General features: G+C 43.3%; 1 protein-coding gene across 3 annotated transcripts in view; it reads left to right on the top strand.

Moving 5' to 3' along the window:
* Positions 1 to 27,011, top strand: part of LOC141099764 (NFX1-type zinc finger-containing protein 1-like) — a 229,075-nt gene that overhangs the window by 183,439 nt on the left and 18,625 nt on the right. For all 3 annotated transcript variants that reach the window (XM_073587800.1, XM_073587801.1, XM_073587802.1), the window contains 3 exons: positions 8,770 to 8,924; positions 10,147 to 10,292; positions 16,491 to 16,601. In XM_073587800.1, coding sequence (XP_073443901.1) covers positions 8,770 to 8,924; positions 10,147 to 10,292; positions 16,491 to 16,601 — 412 coding nt within the window. The remainder of the gene's footprint in view (positions 1 to 8,769; positions 8,925 to 10,146; positions 10,293 to 16,490; positions 16,602 to 27,011) is intronic.

The following is a 27,011-nucleotide window of genomic DNA, read 5'->3' on the forward strand; positions in this document are numbered from 1 at the left end:
CTTTGGGTCAGCAATGGCAATACAGGCTGCTCAGCAGCAAATCGCTCCAGAGACTAAGTCCCTCCATCACTCCACTGGGCATGCTCACGAGACTATCTCCCATTGGAGATCGGGAGTCACATGCCCAGGTCCTTCTCGTGATCTGATTGGTCCATCTCTGGGATCTGGAAGCTTCCGGAAGGTCCCAGCTATAAAAGGTTTGCATGGCCGCTCGGCCATGCGCTAGTATAGTCTCTAGTTGCTACTGTGTGAATGATGATTGATGCATGAACATGCAAATGACTCATTAAGATCCCCTCCCTCTGATATTACGAGTGTGCATAGGGACTTAGCTATAGAGTCAGCGCCAGCAGTGACAAGCCACACTAGCATCCTCCACAGTGCTAGCGTCCGATAGTGCGCCTGCTACCGGGCATTGTCGATCAGCAGCAGTGTCAGTCGCCGAGCTGCAGTCTGCTGCTCCTTTTGGCGTCCACAGTTGTGACGCCGCATGCACGGTAGGTCTAGATGGACACTGACCCTCTGCCTAGGGCCCAGCTCCTGTGACCATATACCGTGCGTGCATTTCTCTGAGACCTGTGGCGTTAACAGGCTCAGCCTTTTGTGTTTAGCACTTAGGCGACTCTGTGAATAAACAGAGATTGCTCAGCGCACCCTGGTGACGTTCAACCCGCGTGCGTTATTCCGGCATATTGTACGTCCGCCATTATCTAGCAGCAGTGTTAACACCTTCTGCATGGTGGACCCCGGGCGGCGAACGCACTTTACGTTATTTAATATTTAGTGCGTTCCGCCGCTCCTAACATATAGATAATACAGGAAAAATGAGTTACCAAATATGACCACCCCGGAACTCCAACGTACGTTTCACCAGGTGACTTTCTCAAGGAGTATGTGAGTACTTGGTGTGTTGTCTGTATATGATTATTTATACTATTTGCATGCAGTAATATTAGTGTATAAGGGCAGATTGATCAAGCAATTTTCATCAGAATTCTGATGTAAAACTGCTTAAAATGTTTCAAAATTTTGACACAACTGGAAATTGTGTAAACCTTTGGCATCTTTACACATGTTCCCGCCAATAATTTTTTCACGTAGGGCTGAACAGCATTTTACTTTACTAAATGAAATCAGTTTGCACTTATTTGGGTAATCTTTGTCTATCAAAGGTAGTTTATTATCTGAAACATTCATGTGCATCAAATATTCAAAATCAGAGTAGGTTGGGAAGAAGACAATTCATTTTTCATTGTAACTGCTGAAGGATTGCTGTTAATAATCAGTTCTTGTAATGGACATAAAGGGATATCACCAGAAACGCTATTTACCTGCAGATATTGGGTTATCCTCCAGGTAAATAGTGTTAAAACACTGAGCAGTTGGCTGACTTGAATTGCAGCTACACAGAGAAAATAAAGTTGTTTTTTTTTCTTTTTTTTTTGTTTTATCAGATAGTTTTTATTCACATTTTCATTATAACAAACAAGTGAAAAACAACTGTATCACCATCCATCCCACCCTCCCCCACACCCCCGCCCGGTCCACAAAAGAAATAAGAAAATTATACACAAAAAGCACAAATCTTATGAAAATATAAAATACATGCACATAGACACAGTGGATAACAATGTCGACCAAAATCAGCTATTAGACGAATAGGTTCGCTGCTGGCAGACCCGGGGTGTCCAACCAACCAGCCCAAATTTGCTCAAAAGTATTCGGTCATCCCCTCTTAAGGTATATGGCTTTTTCTCTATAGAGTATATAGTTTAATTTATTGATGTATTCTGTCCGAGATGGCACCTTATCTGAAATCCAATGGTATGCTATCAGCTTCCTAGCAGCATAAAGCATTCTGGCAACTGCGGTTTGAAGGTATTCATCTCCCCCCACATCCTCCACATAACCCAAGACACAGACAACGGGATCTCTCGGGATATCCTGTCCTGTAGTCACATCGTTCAAATTAAGGACCAGAATCCAAAATACCTGCAGGCAGGGGCACGTCCACAACATATGCAAGATATCAGCATTCTCGAGCGTACATTTAGGGCACTGCGAATCCCTCCTCATCCCCATATCAAATAACCATTTAGGGGTTCTATAAACTCTATAAAGAATATACAATTGGGACAAACGATTGGGTTCACTAAGAGACAGCCTGGGGACCATCTGCAGAATAGATTCCCATTGATCCCCTGAAATGGCGCCCAACTGTTGCTCCCACTTCGCCAGCGCTCCTATCGGATGCTTCACCAAAACCATTGAAAGAAGTCCACCGTACACAAACGAGATTAAACCCCTAGTGGATGCCTGCAGCCCGAGCCTGCTGACAATAGCATCCTGGTGTATAGATATGCTATTCATTTGGTCCTGCACTGTGTAGGCATGCTGCAACTGCAGATACTGGAAGAACATAGAGTGTTGGAGCGGAAAATCCCGTCTCAGTGTGTCAAAGGACTTAAAAACCCCATCCTCCACTAATTGCGACAGCCACCAGATACCTATTCGCCTCCATTGCGCAAAACCTTTAAGCGACCTCATTTGCGGCAAATACAGGTTATCCCAAATAGGGGAGTATTTTGTGAAACCCGTGATTCCTCTTAACTGTTTAATTTTATCCCACACTTTAATCATGAGAAGGACCGTAGGATATCTAGACGCCCAAGGTCTAAATCTACCCGCCTCTAAGTTGGATAACAGCGACCCCTGACCCACAAGAAACCGGAAAATCAACTGGCCCCCCGCTGTCTCCGCTGGGAAGCCCTCCATTCCCCCCGCCATGTGCTGACATTGAGAGGAGAGAAAGTAGAGCCATGGATTGGGCAGCACCAGCCCCCCCTCCTCTTTAGATTTTTGTAAATGTTCCAATTTGATCCTTGCACCCTTTTTTAACCAAATAAGTTCTCTAAATATCGCATTAATTTTGTAAAACCTATTTTGAGGGAGCCAGACTGGGGAGTTGTGAAGAACATACAGAAGCTGCGGCATGATCACCATTTTCAGTAAGTTCACTCTCCCCACCACAGAAAGATGCAACTTAGCCCAGGCCTTAACCTTTCCCTTAATCCTGGCCATCAGTGGCGAGAGATTCAAATATTCAAAATCCATTAGTTTATTAGATATCATAATACCCAGATATTTGAAAGTCGTTACAACCGGCACCTGCGTGACGTTGATTGGGATCGGATCTAAAGGGAGAATCGCAGATTTTTCCCAGTTAATAACTAGTCCCGATACAGCACCAAAAGAATTAAGGAGCAGCATCACATTATGTAATGATCTATCAGGGTCAGCCAAGAACATAAGCAAGTCATCAGCATAGAGTGCTACCTTCTCCTCCTGTCCTTCGTATCTGAACCCCTCGATGCCCTTATCATATCTTATTCTGGAGGCCAGAGGCTCTATCGCTAAAGCAAAGAGTAGCGGGGACAGAGGGCAGCCCTGCCTCGTACCTCTATAAAGAGGAAAAGGGTCAGACAGTGATCCATTTGCTCGTATTCGTGCTTTTGGTTCGGAATATAGGAGCCTGATCCAGCTAATAAAACCCGAACCAAACTCCATACAGCGAAGTGTAGCCCAGAGGTAGGTCCACTCTACACTGTCAAATGCGTTGGCGGCATCCAGAGACAGGACCACCCTCCCCCCCGCATTATCCGCCCTCACCTGCATGTTCAAATACAGTCGCCTAATATTTATGGCCGTAGACTTACGAGGCATGAAACCCGTCTGATCCGAATGTACTAACGATTCCACCACCTTCGAAAGTCGAGTGGCCAAAACCTTCGCCAGGAGCTTAATGTCCACCGTCAGGAGGGAAATGGGTCTATATGACGCCGGGAGTGTTGGGTCTTTGTCCTTTTTTAGCAGCACAGTAATAATAGCTTCCCGCATAGAAGATGGGAGAGCTCCAGAACTGAGACTGAGACTATCATTGAATACAGCCAGCAAGGTAGGGAGAAGTACAGATTTATACTTTTTGTACACCTCAACCGGTAAGCCATCCACCCCCGGCGCCTTACCATTGGACATAGATCCCAAAGCCTCTTCAAGCTCCCCCAAGTCCAGCGGCTCATCAAGCATACGTCTCGCCTCATCAGTCAGACGTGGGAGTTTAGCGGGCCCCAAAAAGTTGTCAAGGTCTTCAGTTGAGGCCCTGGTGTGTGAGGAGTATAACTCAGTATAAAAAGTCTCCAAAATTCTCAAAATACCCGGTGTGTCATTGAAAAGTTGCCCACCCACATCCCGAAGGCCGGCTATAAACGAGGACCCCCCCTGTGCTGAAGTTATAACCGAGAGCAAATGACCAACACTCTCCGCATTTTCAAAATATTGAACTGACTGAAACATACGTTTTCGTTTCGCAGTTTCTAGCGTCATTTTAGTCACCTTCAACTGTGCTTCTTTTAGCCTTTTCTGACTGGCGAGAGTGAATCGCATGGAGAGAGCCTTTTCCGCATCCTCCAGCTCATGAAGTATAATCTGAGATTCTGCTCTGGAATTAGATTTAAGCTTTGAAATCTCACGTATATACATGCCCCGCAGGTATGCCTTCAGAGTCTCCCAAACAGTCAAACTAGACGCTGAACCCAAATTAAACCTGAGATGTTCCTGTATCTCAAAGCTAAAGCTATCATTCTTATCCACTACCTGCAGCCAAAACGGTTTAAGTCGCCATAACGGTTTAGTTTTCAATCTATTATCCCCCCCCTTGATTGTAATGGACATGGGCGAGTGATCCGACACTGTTCTCGGCAAATAATTAACGTCTAAAATTTTTCTCAGCATCAAATCATCACCCATAGCCAAATCAATGCGTGACACTGAGACAAAGGTAGAGGAGAAGCATGAATATTGGTAGACATCAGGATTACGACTTCTCTATAAGTCAGTCAGGGCTAGCTCATGTAACAAAACTCCAAAAGGCGTACGATTACCTCCCGGTTTCAGGGGTGCATGATTCCCTCTATCCCAGTGGGAGTCCAAAACATTATTAAAGTCCCCCACCAACATATAAGGGACCCCCGGAAAGTCCCTCAACATGGTATGAATTTTATATATAACTTTGCTGCTATAAGGCGGGGGGGATGTATATAGAAATGAGTATCATTATCTCAGCAAAGAGTTTGCAGAATAGAAAGACGAATTGCCCCTCCGTGTCCACCACCACCTGATTGCATGTAAACTGGGCACCTGAACAGACCAGTATGCTAACTCCCCGGGAGTATTGAGAGTACGTGGAATGATACCCATGTTGTATCCACCTCTTATTTAATATACCAAGTGTCTCAGGAGTAAGATGCGTCTCTTGTAAGCATACAACAGTTGGCTTCTGATCCATTATAAAGGAAAATATGGCCTGTCTTTTTACTGGGGACTTTAGCCCTCTAATATTCCAGCTAAGTATTTTAACGTCACCCATTCTCAAGTCGATATACAGTCGGTGCCAATATCCACCGTGTCATAGTAGAGTTTACATTGTTGTGCACAAAAGTTACATAGGACCCGACAAACCCCTAGAACCCCCCCTCCCCCCCCAGAACTCTCCCCAACATGTCCCCCGGCAGTGCCAAGGGTGTTTCAAACAAGGGCGATGTTATTCCCTTCCACATCAGTCAACGGGCCTTTCACTTCCTAACTGCTGCCCACACATAACAGGATGAGTCCCCACAGCACATGGCAACCATCTATAGCAAAACGACAACATGTTGAGCAGTTTCCTGCAACAGAACCGAAAGTCAAGACACCAGACAGCGCAGAAGTGTCCAAAGTAGCAAATACATCATCAGCCGCATTCCCGGTCTTCCTCATCCTTCCTCAGATGCTGTTCATTCAGATCCAGCCAGTCCATAGCATCTTTAGCATCCAGAAAAAAGTGAATTTTGTTCCGGGCCTCGACCCGCAGCTTGGCCGGGAATATCATAGAATATTGGATACCTATGGCCCTTAGACGTTTTTTGATGTCCATAAATTTAGCTCTCATTCTTTGGTCTTCTGCCGAGAAGTCAGGGTAAAAAGAAACTCTGGAGCCATCAATAGAAAGGTCAGGATGTTCCCTTGAGTATCTAAGGATATTATCCCTGTCCCTATAGTGGAGAATTTTAGCCAAGATAGGCCTCGGTTGGTAACCAGGAGGAGGAGGGCGGGTAGGAACCCTGTGAGCACGTTCCACAGCATATAAATGAGTTAGATTATCAGTTCCTATTTTCTCCTTAATCCAGGCTTCGATAAAAACAGTAGGATTTTTGCCTTCATGACGTTCAGGCATGCCAACAATGCGGACGTTGTTCCGTCTAGACCTGTTCTCTAGGTCATCAGTTTTGGCCCACACAGCAACCATATCTTTTAAGTTCTTTATGATGCTGCGCTGACTTAGACACAGTACCCTCCACAACTCCGACTCGTTTCTCAAGTTGCCCGGTTCTGTCTTTAACGGTGTGCAGTTCATGCCTCACATTTTGCATGGATTCTTGTAAATAACCCAGCTGAGTGAGCACAGAAGAAATAGCAGACCCACACTGCATAACTGCTGTCAGCACATCTTTGATAGTAGGTTCAGTTGGCATTTGCAGCTGCAATGCTTGGAGCTGGCTTTTGTTTTGCTCCACTAGTTCTCCCCAGCTGGCTGCAGCGTCCTGCTTCTCCCGACCTCCAGAGCCTGTGGCCTCCTCCTTTCCCCTCTCTCCCACCTCCAGATCCATACCTTCACCTGCAGACTCCAGCTCTTCGTCTGTCTCCTGGAGGGACTCGCGCTCTGCCTCCTCCACTCTGGCAAAGCGTCTCAGCCGGGCTGCCACCTCCCTGTTCCTGTCCTCACTGTCTGCAGCTGCTTCCTCCAGAGCACGTACTGTGTTAGCAGCGCCATCTTGGGACCCAGGCCCCAGCTCATTAGTCACTCTTCTCTGACCTTTTTTTCGCATGATTTAGGGCTAGAGGCTGAATGTCTCTGTCCAGCGGCACCCGCAGGTCTCAGGAATGCACACAGATTAGTTACTGACCGTGCTGTGGGGATATAATGGCAGTAATCAGTAGCTGTGTGTGGGAGCTCAGCAGACCCACGTCTTCCTCACATGCTGCTAGGCCACGCCCCCCATCAGAAAATAAAGTTTTAATCACGTTGCAATCTTCTTATAATGGATCTCTGCGAGTCACCGCTCAGAATGATGGGAGCTCAGCTGTAATCATGCACAGAAACTTTGAGGCTCCTCCCTGCTGTGTCATAAAAGACGTTGTTGAACCGTGCATTTTTTGGTATCTTTTTCTCCTATACACATTACTTTCTTTTTTTTAAATCTTAACGTGTCTGCAATAAAGAATGCATAAAACATTCTGTGGCAAATCTCACCACGATAATCATTACAAACCAGTTTTCAGTATTTGGGTGAAGACAAAAGGGCAGCATGGCAACATAACCTAAAATTTACAGTTTTGTGTTCTGATTCAGGTAGCAACACTTAAACCGCTTCAGACACTGAAATTTTATGTGCTAACACAGCAGGTCCCTCTTCTAGTAATATCTAGAAAATTCTTTGATAGGTGCAGGTCCAAATGTGGAGTCTCAAAACAGATGGTATTATTGCTGGATCAAATAGCACAGCATTGACTCATGATGGTGTCTGTCAAGTTGCTCAACATATTCACTGGAACAGTGAAGAACGCAGTTATTTTTCTCTGGTAAAATGACAGGCGTCATGTCTAAAATGTGACAGATCCTATTATAATTAAAGGGAGTCCATTTGTGTGCATCATGTGGCAGATCCATCCCAGGGATGAAGTTAATTACACTCTTCCTAATACAGCAGGAAAAGAAAATTAAATTTCAGACTGCTAACTTGTACCTACCCATAAAGTCCCCGTACACATTAGACTAATGTCGACCAAACTCACCGATAGATTTGACCAACAGTTTAATGTGTATGGCGCACCGCCAACTTGTATCCAGGTTAGATGTTGTATACGTATAACTGATTTTGGAATGCCAATCACATTGTTTTCCCAGAGATGAAATGCAGATTGATGTCTCTTTTGGCAGCTTTCTCATGATGAATGTAGTCCGTGCAAAAAGAAGGATAAGGGTGGCACTCACCGTCCCATAAAATTCACTTTAGTGAAGTAGCTTACAACATCCAAGACAGGACAGTCCTATGTGGAGCTCAATGGACGACGGCTGTTTTGCGCATCTGCGCTTCTATGGTAATGCTCAGGACCCATAGGAGCGCAGATGCATGAAACGGCCGCCGTCCATTGAGCTCCACATGGGACTCTCCTGTCTTGGATGTTGTAAGCTACTTCACTAAAGTGAATTTTATGGGACGATGAGTGCCACCCTTATCCTTCTTTTTGCACGGACTACATGATTTGTTTTTTCGCTTGGGTCAGCACCAGAGAGCCCGGCCTGCAGCGTTACTGACGCGGTCAGGTGTTCTTACATACAGTAGGTGCTGCAGCGGAACGGATTGCTTTTATTGCACTGATTGTTTCTCATGAAAACCACAAGAACACGATTGCTCAGCCGATTGAGTGCTCCTGTGTATGGGTGAGTTGTCTTAGAAGGTTGTTGTCTGAAGATTGACAGAAGCATCGTTCGCACAATAACCCGTAAATGTGTATGGCCAGCATAACACTTGTCATGTAATCAGAGCTTCCCGTATTCATTGTGTAGGCCATTTGTAAATACCACAGTGTCAAACACATAACTATATTTCTAATTAGAGCTAACTATACTTTCAGTGTGATTGCATCAGTCATGTTTTATTCTTCCTGTAGAATGTGGAGACAGACAGTTATGAAAGCTATTCGCTCAGAGATCTTTAAACTAGAAGATGAGTACCAAATACTAATCAACCGGCTGGCTGAACTGAGGAACCAGCAGGATTGTGATACACTGCAACGGGCTGACATCATAGGAATGACTACAACAGGTGATTCACAGTAACTATCTGTACAGCCTCCCACTCTCCTCCTCCCAGTTTTATATCTATTACATGTCTGATCATCAATATAATTTAGTGTATGTGTTTGTGATAATTTCAGTAGATACATTTTATATCTCTAGCCTGTACTGTAATGTGGAGATAACCCCTAGCGTATGTTATGTATAAGTATTTTATTTAGGATCAAAAGTAGATCCAGTGCAACCATCAATAGTGTCTAATTAGTGGATGTTTCTATCTCATGACTATTTTTTGTGACAGATTCTAAGGGGTAAAGTTTCTCCTTGTGGAGTGTTCCAAATTGGTGTAGGGAGACTTATAGGCCATGCAATGCTTCACTGGGAATATAAAGGAATTGTCCGGTCTAAAACCACAACTCTGCCGTCACTCTTTGTGACTGCAGACTTGTGAATCCTCACATCATGTGCGCCGTGAGGATTCTCCAGGGCCGGGAGAGAATGGGACGTGACCACAAGTATGCAATTTGGATGCATGCGGTCACATGCCATCTAGACTGTAACAGGTGTCTCCCCACATGAGTATATAGGGAGAGACCTGTCAGTCATTGGCAAGGGGTGGTTTGAAGCTGCTGGAGACCAGCCTTGCCAAATAGTCTCCCTCCCTCAACCCACCAGCACTGTACATACTCATAAGTCGGAGGTCAAATAATGACCTTTACATCTGCCAGCTACAGTGGCCTGTTAGACCCTGTTACAGAGTTCGTGCATTCTACCACTGTAAAACTGACAAGTCCACTGCATTGAAAGTCATGTGATCCAACAAATAAAAGTCACATAGAAGAACTAAGTAAAAAAGTTAAAAAAAAAAAAAAAAGTAAAAAAAGACAAAATAAAGAAAAAAAATCCTGAAAAATATACATATATACATATTCATGGAAAAACAATATAAACAAAAATGTGACTAGCATTGTTATAGACATACTTCTTGTGCATTTCATAGAGGTGCTAGAGTGGCAGTACTTTAGCTGTGGGAGCACATTTTGCCTGGTTTGCTTTGGCTATCATTGCTTGCAAATAACAGAAAATATGATGAGTTTACTATGTGATACATGGTCTTCATACATTTTAGTGAATCTGTGCCATTTATTAGTTTCTAAATTTCAAACTGAATGTACCTTAGTAGTACTTGAGGAGCAGACCAAAATAATAAGTTAAACGATGTGTATCTTTTTGAAAAAAAAAATGTATAGGTGCAGCAAAATACAGGAAACTTCTACAAGTTGTTCAACCAAGAATTGTCATTGTTGAAGAGGCTGCTGAGGTTTTGGAAGCACATATTATTACAACGCTGAGCAGCAGATGCCAACACCTTATCCTAATTGGAGACCATCAGCAAGTATGTTTTCAACCGTCATTTTATATTTTATACAGCACAACACTACAAGATTATTATTATTATACACTTTTTTTACTCCATTTATTCCATGGTACATTACAAGGGAAAGGGGCAAATATAGACAAGTACAATAAACATGAGCAAAACAAGGCACATGCAAGTACAGAAGGTAAGAGGACCCTGCCCACGAAGGCTCACAGTCTACAGGGCATGGGTGAGGATACACTAGGAGAGGGTAGAGCTGGTCAAGCGGCGGTTCAGTAGACTGAGGATCACTGCAGGTTGTAGGCTTGTCGGAAGAAGTGGGTCTTCAGCTTTTTTTTTAAGGTTTCCGTGGTAAGCGAGAGTCTGATGTGTTGGGGTAGAGAGTTCCAGAGTATGGGGGAAGCACGGGAGAAGATAGCATTATTTGTTTATTTAAGCAACTGAAGAACCTGGACAAGAAATTCTAAAAACAAAGGTTCTCAGTGTTTGGCAATTTATACTGAACAGCCATTTTATTAAAGACATCTGCTCTTTCAGTATCAGAGTTACCATGCATGGGAACTTTATACATAAGACTAAATTTTTATGACCAAATCAAGACCAGAGTGTCTTCGAACATGGCATAATCATAGGTGCTAGACTAGCCAGGATCATTATTTCAGAAACAGCCAACTTTGTGGGGTTTTCTTATGCATCTAGGTATCATAATTTTTTTTTTTATCAAGCATGTTGCCCAAGCACTTCTGAATGATCTTTAGAAGCACATTGCTGGTGTGGGGGATCAGAATGATTGTTCTTGAATTGACACAGTTCCTGGTATCGCCTTTCTTCCGCAGTGAGATGAAAACTGATCTTTTCCACTTCTTTGACTATGTGCAGGTCTTCCAGATCTTCTGTAATAGTACTGTAAGTGTCACTCTTGGAACTACTTTTAGCAGCTCTGCAAGAATACTATCAATACCAGGTGCTTTGTTTAGCAGCTGGCTCAGCACCAAATTAACTTCAGGTCTGGTTCTTGTTCCTCTTGGCTCCCAGGCTCCTCATGATGGTCAATGCTGCTACTGGCATATAATTCCAATGTGTATTTTTAGTTTCTGCTTGATGTTCTGCTTGTCACTAGTTTCATTCCATTCACAGTCTTTAGTAATTGTTTGGTGTGCTAAGAAAGGCTTCTTCACTTGTTTCAACAAAGGCAAATTTCCTGATGTGGCCATTTTTATATGCTACTTCGAGGTTCATGCATTCAGGAATTTGCTCTTGTCTTTCCTTGCTTTTCTATGAAAGTTAGCATTGAATAACCTCATTCTAAGTTTGTTCTCACAACAGAACTGCACAAGGTGGTCCCCACCTTCATTCCTCTCCCTAAGGCCATGTCTGTTGACCACTCCTCCATCATCTTCTTCTCAAACTTAGGCATTGAAGTCACCCATAATTTAGACTATATCCTTTCTTTGGATTCTTGTCAGTGCACCTTGGACCTGAACATAGAAGTACTCAGTGTCTTGCTCTGATTTGTCCACAGTTGGTGCATTTCCTTGGATGATGGTCACATTTCCATCTAATGTGTGTTGCACATGACCTTATAGTTGATGTATTGGTGGCTTTTTACGCATTCTGCGATCGTTTTGTTGGCCACAATGGCAGATCCTTTCTCATTTTTGTCTCACTGCCATAGTAATAAATGGTGTAGTCTTCATAGAATCATAGAATCGTAGAGTTGGAAGGGACCTCCTGGGCCATCTGGTCCAACCCCCTGCTCAAAGCAGGATTCGCTAAATCATCCCAGTCAGATGTCTGTCCAGCCTCTGTTTGAAGACTTCCATTGAAGGAGAACTCACCACTTCTCGTGGCAGCCTGTTCCACTCATTGATCACTCTAACTGTCAAAAAGTTTTTTTCTAATATCTAATCTGTGTCTCTTCCCATTCAGTTTCATCCCATTGCTTCTAGTCTTTCCTTGTGCAAATGAGAATAAAGTTGATCCTTCTACAATGTGGCAGCCCTTTAGATATTTGTAGACAGCTATTAAGTCTCCTCTCAGTCTTCTCTTTTGCAAACTAAACATTCCCAAATCCTGCAACCTTTCCTCATAAGACAGGGTTTGCAGACCGGTCACCATTCTGGTCGCTCTTTTCTGAACTTGCTCCAGTTTGTTGATGTCTTTTTTAAAATGTGGTGCCCAAAACTGGACACAATATTCCAGATGAGGTCTGACCAAAGAGGAGTAGAGGGAAATAATGACTTCACATGATCTAGACTGTATGCTTCTGTTAATACATCCTAGAATTGCATTTGCCTTTTTTGCTGCTGCATCACACTGTTGACTCATATTCAGTCTGTGATCTATTAGTATACCCAAGTCTTTTTCACATGTGCTGTCACTTAGCCCTATTCCTCCCATTCTATATATGCTTTTTTCATTTTTATTGCCCAGATGTAGTACTTTGCATTTCTCCCTGTTAAAAACCATTCTGTTAGTTGCTGCCCACTTCTCCAGTTTATTTAAATCTTTTTGAATCCTCTCTCTCTCTTCTCTAGTATTAGCTATCCCTCCTAGCTTTGTGTCATCAGCAAATTTAATCAGTTTACCCTCAATTCCTTCATCTAAATCGTTGATAAAGATGTTGAACAATACAGGGCCCAGGACAGAGCCCTGTGGTACCCCACTTGAGACATTCTTCCAACTGGATGTGCAGCCATTTACGACCACTCTTTGGGTCCGATCACTAAGCCAGTTATGAATCCACCTAACAGTTGCCTTGTCCATTCCATACTTAGTCATTTTTTCAATAAGGATTGTATGAGAGACTTTGTCAAATGCTTTGCTGAAGTCAAGATATACTATATCTACAGCATTTCCTTGATCCACCCAATCAGTGATACCGTCATAGAAGGAAATTAAGTTAGTCTGACATGACTTATTAGTTAGAAACCCATGCTGACTCTGTTTAATCACTTCATTCTTATCCAGGTATTGACATACATGTTGTTTAATAATTTGTTCAAAGATCTTTCCTGGTATAGAAGTCAGACTCACCGGCCTATAGTTGCCTGGGTCCACCTTCTTCCCCTTTTTGAAGATAGGAACAACATTTGCTCTTCTCCAGTCTTCTGGCACTTCTCCTGTTCTCCAAGAATTTTCAAAGATTATGGAGAGGGGTTCAAAAATTTCTTCTGCTATCTCCTTCAGTACTCTGGGGTGTAATTCATCTGGACCTGGAGACTTGAATTCATTTAGGTTAGCTAAGTGTTTCCTCACTATCTTTCTGTTTATAGATATCCTGGATTCTTCTATTTCCTTAATAGGACAGTGAATAACAGTTGATGTTGCATTTCCTTTCTGAACGGAAGTCTGAACGGAAGTCTCCAGATCTAATCCAGATCTAATCCAGTCTAATCCAGTGCAGTTCACTTGACTCCCACTAGGTCCACACTTATTGTTTCCATTTCCATCTTGATAATATCCAACCTTCCAATGTTTATCTCTCTCACATTCCACGTTACAATATTATATTATTATGTGCAGCTCAGGTAGTGGGTCGCCCTCCCAGGGCTGTGGGGGTACTCGGTACCAGGCCGGTATCAGTGGGATGTGTCACAGCAGCGGTGACCCGGACCGTGGCCCTGGGCGCCCAAGTAATGGGAAAATGTGAATGGTGGAATGTAGTTAGATGAATACTTTGTGACGCCACCTTTGGTGCTCGGCAAGGGAGGTGTTAAGCCGACGCTGCATGCAGATCCGTTAGTACTGATAGTATGGTGCAGGAAAGATGTAAAAGCCCCCCACAGGTGAAGCTGTAGTCCCAGGGCAGTGTAGATGTGGTTGGCACGGGGATGTTGCTGTGCTGGTGAGGTAGAAAGCAGACAAAGACACAGCGGGGTGCAGTTTCTGTACCTTTACTTGATAACTGCAGTCCAGGGTCCTTATTACAGATGGTACCGGAGCAGGCTAGCCTGGAAGCAACTCAGGGATTCTCTCTCAGCAGATGGGCTGTGCAGTCTCCTTCTTAGCGCTTATTTGAGGGATCTCCAGTACCGAGTTACATTGAAGTTCCTCCTGTCAGTTGTTCCCAAGAACTCTACTTGTACGGCAGACAACTGTAGCCTGTTCCAGGGACTCCTCACTAAGTCCCGGCTCACTATCTGTGTTGCTGTTGTGCCCTCAAGTCTTAGATGGGAGTATTGCATTTACAGCCTTCTACTCCTCTGATGTCTGCTGTAGGACCATCAGTGTCCATACAGCTGTGGAGACCAGGCTCCAGTTCATGCGCTCTTACGGGAGATGAGCTCTTCCTATCAGCTCTATCTCAGCGCTCCTTCCACACGTCTGCACACTTCACCCTCCACAGACTAACTAACCACTCCCTGGCCCTCAGAGAGCACTCCTCCCCTTAATCCCGGTTCAGAGTTCCCCCTGCTGGCCTGGAGTGTAACTGTGTTGCATGCATAGATTGACTGTGAGAGAGACCCGTCATTGCCTCAAAGCCTGGCATTACCCTCCCTGGAGGAAGGCAAAGCCACTGTGGCGACCTTACTCCTGGGGACGCCACAGTAGCCTTTTCATCATGGATTACACCAGCAATTGGGTCTCCAAGTGGATTTCCTTCTCTTGTGTCATACTTGTCTTAATTACTTTGCATATGCCTTCAATGGAAATGAGTGGATAAGGCAAAATTCGAATTTATCTGTTGGTGCATTTTTTTTCTCCTGGGAAATTTGATTTTCAGAGAAGCTATTCTACATGCATTTAATGTCCCTTACTCTGCTCTGGGCTCTCTGTTCTCCTTCCTACTCAGTGTTGGCATAATAGAGCATAATGAGAGCAATTTTTGGGTATGATTTTCCCCCAGAGCCTCGGGCCCTGAACAGCAGCCCAAATTGACCTCATTCATTATGTATAATCTGCCCTTTGCTGCATCAGTAGTCCAGCAATGCCATGTGCCCACCAAAGGGTCCTGTGGCGCCCTGTGTCTTTGCCGCCACAAAATGGTCAAATATGTACTCTGTTTGTGTTTTTGTAAATGATGGAAGTTATGCTTTCTCTGCTGAGACACACAAACACACACAATTTCACCTCACTCCCTTACTTGCCTGAAGCTTAGAACTTTGGAGAGGTACCATAACTAGGAGGGGGAAGAGTCGAGTTGTTGTTCAGTGAGGAAGACGGTGGAGAGAAAATGGAGAACGCTCCTGGAAGCCATAACAGGTCCTCCCTCCAGGAGCAAAGATAAGAAGAATCAGAGAATCAGCCCCTAGGCCATCCATGCTTTTAGAGCCAGGTGGTAAGCTGAGAGACTGCATGGGTTTATACAACCAACAGCAGAGTGTATTTCCCCAGGAAGACTACAGCAACCGAGGATCAGTGAAGGATTGTGCAAGAAGAAACTTGTGCTTCACACAGGATCCAAGCTGCAAGTTGCCAAGGGGAGAAAACACAGTGAGTAAGTGGCTGTACTGGAAGTTTCAAACTCCGGGGAGCCTTGGTCCCTGAAGGGATTAGAACAGCAGGAAGTTTACACCGAGTCTCAGCAGAGAGATGGATAACTCCCATCGTGCAGAGCAGACTGTAAACCTGGTGAGAGTTGTAATTTCTCCTCTGAGCTGCATCTGAACTACAGTAAATGATATAGTGACTTTCCTTGTCTCATGCCTTATTACTCCGTGCCATCTACTTCCATCACAATCTCTGGGGGTCAGCCCTGGTTGGAGGGGGTTAAACATCTGCACTGCCATCACCATCTACCCCCCCAGGGATCATCTGCAGTGCCAGCTATCCTACAGTCGAACACTCCAATTGGCGTCACGTACTCTTTTTCAAATTTCTTTTATTTTTACTTTATTTTTCAACCCCCATTTCACTGTCCCTGGAGCACAGGCACCGGGCACGGCTGCCACCCCGTGACCTCCTGAATTTAACGCTGCCCGGCGACCTGAGTACCCTGGTCCGTCATTTCTGATGCCCCTTCAATCCATTTCCCTCCTCTTTTTCTTTGAATATGCTGCATATATAAATAGGAATGCAAGACTTCTAAATATCATAGCAGAACAGTGGTGAGAATGTTAGCCTCTCTTCATCACTTAGAATTTTTAGTCTTTCATGTTTCTATTACATTCCAGATTTTTTAAAAAGACACACACTTTCAGAGTAGTAATAAAATTATAATATGTTAATGTAATTTATTTTTTTCATGATTAAATATATTTTTCTATGCAGCTCCGTCCAGCAACAACTGTGTACGAACTGGCTAAAAATTTTAATTTGGAAGTTTCAATGTTTGAGAGGCTGATAAGAATGGGTATACCATACGTGCGCCTTAACTATCAAGTAAGTTCTAGGTGAAAATATGGGCTGGCGAATGATAAGTCAAAAGGGTTTTCCAAAGTTTGTAAGTTATTCCCTATTCAACTGAAGGGAACTCCATAGTCCCCGAGAACCAGGTCTCTGAACACCCCCATATGAATGGAGCAAAGGTTTATCATGCACCCTACCACTCCATTCATTCTTATGGGAGTACCAAACACGATCTCAGGCGGTCCCATGAAAGAGTAACCTCATTTTATTTTTTTCTCATAAATCACATGTGAGATTAAGAAACGTAATATATCTTATTATAGCAATTTATTTATTTCTCCTCCTGAACTGATCATCCATTCTAAAAATTCTCAATTCATGGGTAAACTCAGAATTTCCGATTACTGAGATAGGAAACTGAACTGTGACATTCATTCCAGGAGAACTTGCAGAAACCGGAACTGCTCCTATTAGATTACAGAAGCTGTAACCATGCGCCATAAATTTACCATGCATGGGGTAAGATCACAGGACCAGGAACCGTAAATTTATGTAGCTTGGTTGCTAATTGGCTAAAGAGGATATATTGTGTTAAAATTTAGTTTTATTAGCTATATGTATGTTTGTATGGCATGATAATATTTTACTCCAGGTATTGCTTTTATATAAAGAACAGCAAGGGGTGTGTGCTGTGTGCTTTATAGCTGCGGAAATGCATGGCAGTTAATTGACAAATGTCAGTGTGCTGCTACATTTACCAAAATGGAGAGAATCACATTAGGTGGTCTATGCTGCGTGAAATCAGGATTCTTTGAGCTTTAGATGAGGTTTTCATTAGTACCAATGTGTTTCAGCGCAAAACCTGCTCCTTTATATAAGTCAAAAAAGAATGAGCAGGGTACAGCAACTACAAGCTTTATAGGGGGTAAAGGGATGGCAACAATAAAGAGAAAATGCTCCCGAAGGGGTAGGGTGGAAAGACAAGAAAAAAGTGAAGATACAGAGATGGGATAGTCATTAAATAGAAAGGAGGCAAGGAGTTTATGGATACAGTGAAAAATCTCAAACTTGCAGAATGTGCATTGTAATTAAAGTACAAGAATAAGCTGTAAAGAAAAAAGTGTGAAACAAAGGGATTAGAACTTGTCACCAATTGGGGAAAAAAGACTGGGTAGGAGGCTAATGCATGTAGCAAATTCAGGGCTTGATGTAGGGTGAACGAGGGTGGAAAATTGAAGGTAAGTAAGAGGATAGAGAGAGAAAGTGTGTTTGTGATCAGAGGGGAATTAAAAGAATAACCCCTATGGAACGAAGGTGAAGTGAACATCCAAGTGTGTTTGGATGGGTGGCTGGAAAGTGTCGCTTTGAGGTTTGCTAAAGAATAGTGGCAGGAGAGAAGAGACAGAATGAGAAACAGGGAAAATTAATTAGAATTTTAAATATGGAAAAGGAACAATGGTGAAGAAAAAGTATAGCGCTTAATTGAAGAAATACATTTTTAGAATATTGGGAGTGATAGAATAAGTAAAAGGTGCATAGGAAAGGATCGAGTGGAAAGGACATGACATTGATAATAATGATGAGCAGGCAAAGTGGAAAGAAGTAGCCTGAGAGGAGTTTGTGCAGGATCTAGCCCTTTAAAAATGATGGAGCCTGGAATTTAATGATGAGGACCTAAATTATAGAGGAAAAAGATGGGTCGTATGGATATGGTGGGGGAAGGATGTAATGGAGGAAGAAGAAGATTGTAGGAATGGCATTAGTGAAATGGAAATGTCTAAAAACAAGTTGCAATAAAAATGATGCAATGAAAAATTTAGTAAGCAACTAACTGTTAGATTTTATAAGAACTTAAAATTAATTAGGGTAAAATCAAATAAAAATAAATTAGTATTAAATAAAAAAAATAATTTTGAGGGCTGTAAAAGTACTTTTTGTGGTAGGTTGTGTATCTCTGTAAACAATGGAGAAATTATAAAATTATATAGAGATAAAAGAACAGGACATTGTATGGTGAAATATAAAAATACATATTAAATAACATACATAGACTTATATAATGATTTAAAAGGTAAAAAGGTTCCAGTATAAATAGTACGTAGACATGCCAAACTTCTCAAAACATTCACATAAAAACTCACATAGTTATATTGAGTCCATGAAGATTTATGGTGTACTACCAGTAACTTTCCTTCCTCTTAAGGCTCTCCATTTTATTAGGGGATTCTGAGGAGACAAACTCAATTGGGATGATAGCTCCGCAAGCAGCATCCTTGCTGTGTTCATTGGTACAATGTCTGGAAAGACCATGATGTAAAAATCCTTTAGCTATATTGGCTCTACAGCAGGAAAAATAAGTATTTCATACACTGCTGATTTTGCACATTTTTCCACCTACAAAGAATGGAGACGTCTGTAATTTTTATTGTAGGTACAATTCAACTGTGAGAGACATAATATAAAAATAAAAAAAACAGAAAATCACATTGTATGATTTTTACATAAAAAAATTGTATTTTATTGCATGAAATAAGTATTTGATCACCTACTGACCAGCAAGAATTCTGGCTCTCACAGACCTGTTAGTTTCTCTTTAACCCATTAGTGAGCAAGCCAATTTAGACCTTAAAGTGAACCTGTCAGCAGGATTGTGCTCAGTAACCTACAGACAGTGTCAGGTTGGTGCCGTTATACTAATTAAAATGATACCTGGGTTGATGAAATCCGTCTTGTGGTTGTTGTTTAATCTTTAGTTGCAGTTTTCAATTAATGAGATTCTCATGCTCCAGGGCGGCCTGTGGGAGGTCTTCATATGCTCTGATTAGGTATTCATAATGAAGACTGCTCATAGGTCACTGATCCCTCAGTCATAGCTTGATAAGGTGGATAATATGGATATCTTCGTTTTTTTTAGACATATAGATATGTTTAAGAAAATGTTTTTCTATTTTTTTCCAACAAAATGGAGGCCACGCCTGCGCAGTAGCATCTATCGCGATCCAATAGATGCTACTGCACAGAGCCACCACCGGCACCATTTTAGCAGAGAAAAAAAATTAGACTTCATTAAGATGGCGCCGGCAGCGCCTGAGCAATAGCATCTATCGGAACTCGATAGATGCTACTAAGCAAGCACTGCCGCTGGCACCATTTTAGCAGAGAAGAAAAAAATAAGGCTCCATCAAGATGCAGTAGTATCTATTGGAACAATGCAACTGCGCAGGCACCGCTGGTGCCATTTTGATGGAGCCTAATTTTTTTCATATTCATCAGGCAGGTGCCGGACAATAATATACATATTTTCATTTTCTTTAGACATATAGATTTGCTTAACAAATTTTTTTTTCAAACGAAGTGGCACCGGCAACCGCATCTATCACATTTCAATAGATGCTACTATGCAGGCATCGCCGCCAGCTCCATTTTGACAGGGAAAAAATTAGGCTTCATTAGCATCTATTGGAATGATGCTACTGCGCAGGTGCTGCCAGCGGCATCTTGATGAAGCCTATTTTTTTTTTCTCCGCCGGCGCCATTTTGACAGAGAAAAAAATTGGGCTCTATCAAGATGAAAGCGGTGGAGCCTTCGCAGTAGAATTCATCAGAAAGATGCTACTGTGCAGATGCCGCTGGCGCCATTCTTGATGAAGCCTAATTTTTTTTTTTTATACATTCATCAGGCAGGCGCCGGTGGCGGTGCCTGCGCTGTATGTAGCAAGATGAGGTGTATAATTAGCATATTTTCCATAGGAGTACAAGATTTTCACTACATCCTGTTATACTGATTGTAAGTTGAAGTCCACTAATGTACTAGCCACTAATATAAAAAATAAAGAAAAAAAGTTTTTTAAAAATAAAAAAAGTATAGAAATTCAAATTAACCCCTTTTCCAATGTTAAAAATAAAGGATAAATATATATACACAATATAAAAATATATATTTAGCAACACTGTGTTAGAAAAGTCTGCTATATTAAAATATGTAATAAATTAACACGATCTGTAAATGCCATAAAGAGAGAAAAAAATTAGAATGCCACAATGTCTTTTTTTTTTTAGTAACCTCACCTCTCTAAAAAAAAATATAATAAGCAATCAAAGCATTGTATGTACACAAAATTGGTATCAATCAGCTCACTGTGTAAAAAAAAAAACAAAAAACAAGCCCTCACAATGTTATGGAATGTCTCTGAAAGTGGTGACACAAAGCATAAACTTTTTTTTACAATATTCTGAATATTTTTCTTGACTTAAATAGGAAAAAAATCAATGCATGTTTGGTATCACTGTAATTAGACTGACGTTTACAATCATGTTTCCATGTCGTTTTTACCACACAATGAATGCAGAATTTCAGTTTTTTCACAATTTCATCACACTTGGAATTTTTTTCCACTTTCCAGTATATTATATGCTAAAAAGAATGCAACACTATAACTCGTCCTGTAAAAAAAAAAAAGTACGCAAGGAAAAAATGAAAGCCCAAAAAAAAAAAAAAGTGTCCTGGTCATGAAAGGGTTAAAGAATCCTATGGAAAAACCCCAAAATGTTATACTTAGAGCATGATATACACCAGAGCTAAAGGATAACAATGTTTTGAACTTTTGACTTTCAGACTCCATTTCTCACCATCCATTACTGCTTTGAACGTGTGAGACTAACGTAATTTTATAGACAATCATCTTGGATATCTGATACATAAATTTGACTTGCAACTATTGTTAATATTTTGCTCATGGTGGTAGAAAAATGTTTTTTACTTCCTGAATACTACAAATTACAACCTGTTCTCACATTCCCTAATAGCTCAGTGTGTTATTAGGTTGATTTCCAAGTGAAGGCTCACTGGCTCGAATCAAATTCAGCTCATCGATAGCGGTCTCTTGGCCAAGAAAATTGCCAAACTGCAACATGTGAGTGCCACAATAGATGGAAAAATGAAAAAAAAAGTTCATCCATCCATTCAAAAGCCAAAAGGTGGACATGGAGTCAACAAGTCGGCTCATCACAATGTCTATCAGTTCTGCTGCGACAAACACATCAGTGGAGGAGGCTCATATGCTTTGTAATAGTGAGATCACAGACGTCCATGCAAGCACCATGCAACGTACTTTACACAAGTCTGGAATTGTGGCTTGAAAAAGGTGAAGATGCCTAAACTTCAATATCGTCAGAAGAAGCGTCAGCTCGAGTTTGCAAAAAAATACAAAAAGTTTACAGTAGAAGATTGGAAACGGGTATTTTGGAGTGATGAGACCAAAGTCAATAGACTAGACTCTGATGTGCACAAATGGGTCTGGTAGAAACAAGAGTAAAAGGGGATAACGGATCGAGAAATTGAAGGAACTGTCAAGTTTGGTGGAGGAAGTCTGATATGGTGTTTCACAGCCAAAGGTGTTGGATACTTGACCAGGATCGATAATGGTCTTAATGCTGAGCTATATGTGAGTATCTTACAAGTCGAGTTATTTTGTACACTCAAGTACTATGGGTATGAAAAGGACAAGATAGTGTTCCAGCAGGACAATGACCCAAAGCATTCATCGAGATTGGCAAAGTAATGGTTTAATGACAATGAAGTAGAGGAGATGGATTGGCCCTCACAGTCCCCAGACCTCAACCCAATCGAACACTTGTGGGTAGAGTTGAAGAAAAAGCTGTATTCATACCCAAGTGAGTCCACCAACTTTCAAATCATGTAGAAGAGATCTGGGATCAGATTTTGCTTGAATCTGATCAAGAGCATGCCAAGAAGTATTCAGGCAGTGTTGAAAGCCAAAGGTGGATTTACAAAATACTAACAAAATAATAAAAATTAAAATTTAGATTTTTAGGAGCAATACAGTAACATTGCAGTGACATGACAAGAATCTGCATAACTAATCATATGCTAAATAGTTGCAAGTCAAATTTATGCATGATATAGCCAAGATGATTGTCTATAAAATGATGGCAGTCTCATGATACAGGAAAGATATATATCTTTGTACCGTGTTAGCCAGTAAATAGAAGAACATTTAGAATTGAGTCCTCAGTGGTTGATACCTTTTAATGGCTAACTGAAAAGATGGTAACTCAGGTCTCTTCATCAGGCTAGACTAATACGACATCTGAAGAATCACATATTTATACACAAAACAGCACAGAAATAATGCAATGGATAAGACAATTGACATGATGCAGAATTGTCATTATGGGAGAGGGATAAACATAAGTATTGGAACAGTTCATAGTTAAGGAGTATGAAAGTTTTATTGTCCTATGATTGGGGTCTGGTTCAGTGTTGTGTTATGACCCCAGAAGGTCTGAAGAGCAAATTCCTTAATTGATGTAAAAAGACATAAATCCATGCGACACATTCATTCCTGCACTGAGTGTGTCAAAAGTTGTCATAAATTTATACTCTCAGACTCTTCTGTCTCTCTGAGACTTGAAGTTACCTTTTAATAAAAGTAATTTATTCAGACTCCCATGACAGCACCACGAGAGGGGATCCGCCCTTCGGGAACAGGAAACCTACAGATACAAAAGGGCGGCACCTCTCCCACGCATCAGTTTGTTTCCTGTTCCTGAGGGGATCCTGCAGATGACCGGATCCCAGGCCGGCCGGCCGGCCGGTACAGGTAGCGAGGGGGTCTCCTACCTCGGCCTGGTGCGGGGCTCCTGGAAGACGCCACGGTGGCCCAGGATGGGTGGCACGGCGGTGGTGTAGACAGCAGGGAGCGGCGTCCGGAGGAGGTCCGTCTCCATAAGCAGACCGCGCCGGTGAGTATGCCCCCCGGGGACTCCCAACTCCATTGGCGCGATCGTGGTGGTCGGGGGCGGCTGCATGGCGTTGGGGCCGGTGAGCGCTCCATAGTGCAGTGCCCGGGCGTCCTGCATGACTTCCGGTCACGCCGGAGTCACGGTGACGTCAGGGGGCGGGGCCGGGGGGCGCTTCCGGGTCGGCGGCGCAGGGACCCAAGATGGCGGCGCCCATCGGGAGGACGCCGGTAAGCGCCGGTTCTCCTGACCGGAGCAGCGCCAGCTGGGGAGGGAGGCCCGATTGGGGGGGGCGTGGCAAGGGAAGGAAATCTGCTGTCCGGAGGAGGAGGGATATATAGGCAGGACCCTGGATGGGTGCCTTGCCTAGGCCACATTATTGCGTGCAGTAATGGAGAGCAAGCAGCAGCAACGGCGGCAACACCGACAATCTTCATTGCCGCCCCTGGATGACCTTAGGCAGGTCAAACAGAAGAAGAAAGAGTCCCATGACAGTAAGGAGCGTCCGGGACGAAGTGACCAATCCAGTCATAAAGGCTCCTCTAGGCGGACAGGAGCATCGACTGAGAAAAATCCTCCTCATTCTCCGGTACTTGATTGTGGCACTGGTAAGTGATCTTCGTGAATGTTCACTCAGTGACGGGGCCTCCTTCTGTGTTTTATTCTAGGGGAAGAAAGCTACGAGTAAAACCAAACACAGGGAATGCGCACTCTGTGCATGCCCGTTACCAGACTCATGCCCCAAAAAGTTGTGTCCCCCCCTGTATCCAGCAAACAGTGGCGGAGGAGTCGCCTGCAGTAGCAGCATGTTTAAGGGATATAGTTAGGGCAGAGATGAAAGAAACCCTAAAATCCCTGTCCCAGCCAGAAAGTTTAAGGGGTGAGGACCCGGTGGAGTCGGATTCCTCGACAGAGTGGAGGAGAAGCAAGGACTCCCAGGTTTCATCTCTCTCCTCAGAAGAAGAAGAAGAGGATTCTGGTCGGTTTTGCCTGCCACTTGACCGAGCAGACAAGTTAGTGAAGGCAGTCAGAGGGACAATGGAGGTGAAGGAGCCGAAGCCTCAATTATCCATGCAGGATGTCATGTTCGGGGGACTGGAGCAGAGGAAGCGTAGAGTCTTCCCACTAAACGAAAAGATTCAGGATCTGATCCACAGGGAGTGGAAAAAGCCAGATAAGGGAGGGCCGCTACCACCAGCCCTCAAGCGGAGATATCCCTTTGACGATTCAACAATAAATACTTGGGATAAGGCCCCCAAATTAGATACAGCTATTGCGAAGGCATCAAAAAGATCCTCATTACCCTTTGAGGACATGGGGTCAAAGATCCTCTAGACTGGAAGGCAGAAACCTTCCTTAAAAATACCTGGGAGATGGCAGCCGGTTCCTTAAGACCAGCAGTAGCATCAACATGCACGGCCAGGTCCATGATGGTCTGGTTGGACCAGTTAGAATCACAATTAAAACAAGGAACATCTAGACAGGCGATCCTTGGGGCCCTACCGATAATCCAGGATGGAGCAGCCTTCCTAGCAGATGCCTCAGCTGATGCAGTCAGAATGGCCACCAGGGCGGCAGGGCTCTCTAATGCAGCTCGGAGAGCCCTGTGGCTAAAGTGTTGGCCGGGAGATATTCAGTCCAGGGCGAAACTCTGCACTATCCCATGTGAAGGGGAGTATTTATTTGGAGCAGTCCTGGACGAACTGCTGGAGAAGGCCGGGGATGATAAGAAAAAATTCCCAAACCTTTGGTCCACACCTTACCAACGTCCATTTAATAGGAGGAGATTCGGTCAAGGGAGACGGCGCAACCCTTCACCTAATAGAGACCGTCCCAGATGGGAGGATAGAAGAAGAGGTACGGGTTTCATGTTCAGGCGCTCATCGAGAGAACGAAAAAGACAGAACCAATGACTAGCAATTCCCGTGGGGGGTAGACTGTCATCCTTCCTCCCAGCATGGTTACAGGTCACCAATAGTGACTGGGTGCGGAAGGTGATATCCACCGGGCTCAGGTTGTAATTCACTCAGGTCCCACGGGATACCTTGAAACCAACACCTTTAAGATCTTCACCCCTCGAACAAGCGGCCTTAGAAGCAGAGATCTTGAACCTGTGCCTGAAAAATGTCCTGATAGAGGTTCCAGAATCTGAGAGAGGAAAAGGGTTCTACTCTCACTTATTCCTAATCCAAAAGCCGGATAAAACATTTAGAACAATTATTAATTTACGTTTCCTTAATGAATTTTTGGTTAATCGCACCTTTAAAATGGAGTCCATCAATTCGACAATAAAGATGCTGTTTGAAGGGTGTTTTATGGCAGTCGTGGACTTGAAAGATGCGTACTATCATGTACCTATACACGCAGATTTCCAGCAGTTCCTGAGGGTGGCGGTATCAATAGATGGTGTAATCCGTCATTATCAATATAGAGCCCAGCCCTTTGGTCTTTCAGCAGCGCCTTGGGTATTTACAAAAATAGTGGCCGAATTTATGGCTCATTTACGTGAAGTTGACATCTTAATTGTCCCATACTTAGATGATTTCTTGATCGTGGGAAATTCAGTGGGCCATTGTCTATCTCAGTTAGCGGAAGCTAAGTCCAGATTAGAGAACCTGGGATGGATAATAAATTACGAGATATCCCGATTTCAGCCCTTAAGGGTCCAGAGGTTTCTGGGCTTGCTGTTAAATTCAGAAACTCAGCAGTGTCTGTTACCAGTAGAGAAATTACGGCAGATACAGCAGCAGGTTCTTCGGGCAATCAATAAACCCTCCATGACCCTCAGGCAGGCCATGTCCCTGTTAGGCTCCCTAACCTCGTGTATCCCAGAGGTAAAGTGGGCACAATTCCACACTAGGGCCCTTCAGAAAGATGTCCTGGTTAATAGCAGAACCTTAGAGGGCTCCTTGCAGGGTCAAGTATTGCTAAGCCCCTCAACTATTACATCTCTTAAGTAGTGGCTCGATGACGGAAAATTAGCCTCGGGGATGCCCTGGGTGATGCAGATAACCCATGTAATTACCACAGACGCCAGTCCTTGGGGTTGGGGGGCCCATATGGAGGACATAGTGGTTCAGGGACAGTGGGACTCTGATACTGATACCTCATCTAACCAGAGGGAGCTGCTGGCAATTGAGTTGGCTGTTAAAAAACTCATTATGTATCTACAGGGCCATCACGTGAGGATACTCTCGGACAACCAGGTAGCGGTAGCCTATGTCAATCACCAAGGTGGAACCCGCTCTGACGCCCTAATGCGGATAACAGAACGTCTCCTTCAAATAGCCGAAAAAAATTTTTTGTCTTTGACCGCGCTCCACATCAGGGGGAAAGACAACATGAAGGCAGACTTTCTAAGCCGCAGGGCCCTAAAGCAGGGAGAATGGGCTTTAAACTTAGACATCTACAACCAGATTGTCCACAAATGGGGTCAACCGGAGGTGGACCTCTTTGCCACCAGAGAAAACAGGAAGGAAAAAACTTTCTGCTCCCTAAATCCCAGGGAAAATCCACTGGCCGTGGACACCCTCCTAATAAAATGGAACTTCTCGCTGGCTTATGCTTTTACACCTTTGAACCTTCTACCTCTGGTAGTGAGGAAGATCAGGGAAGACGGGAAAAAAGTCATATTGATTGCCCCCTTCTGGCCCAGAAGGACCTGGTTTGCATGGTTGAGGA

Source organism: Dendrobates tinctorius, unplaced genomic scaffold, assembly GCF_039654945.1.
Source record: "Dendrobates tinctorius isolate UK_male_01 unplaced genomic scaffold, ASM3965494v1 ptg000102l, whole genome shotgun sequence".
In the NCBI taxonomy this organism is placed as follows: domain Eukaryota; kingdom Metazoa; phylum Chordata; class Amphibia; order Anura; family Dendrobatidae; genus Dendrobates; species Dendrobates tinctorius.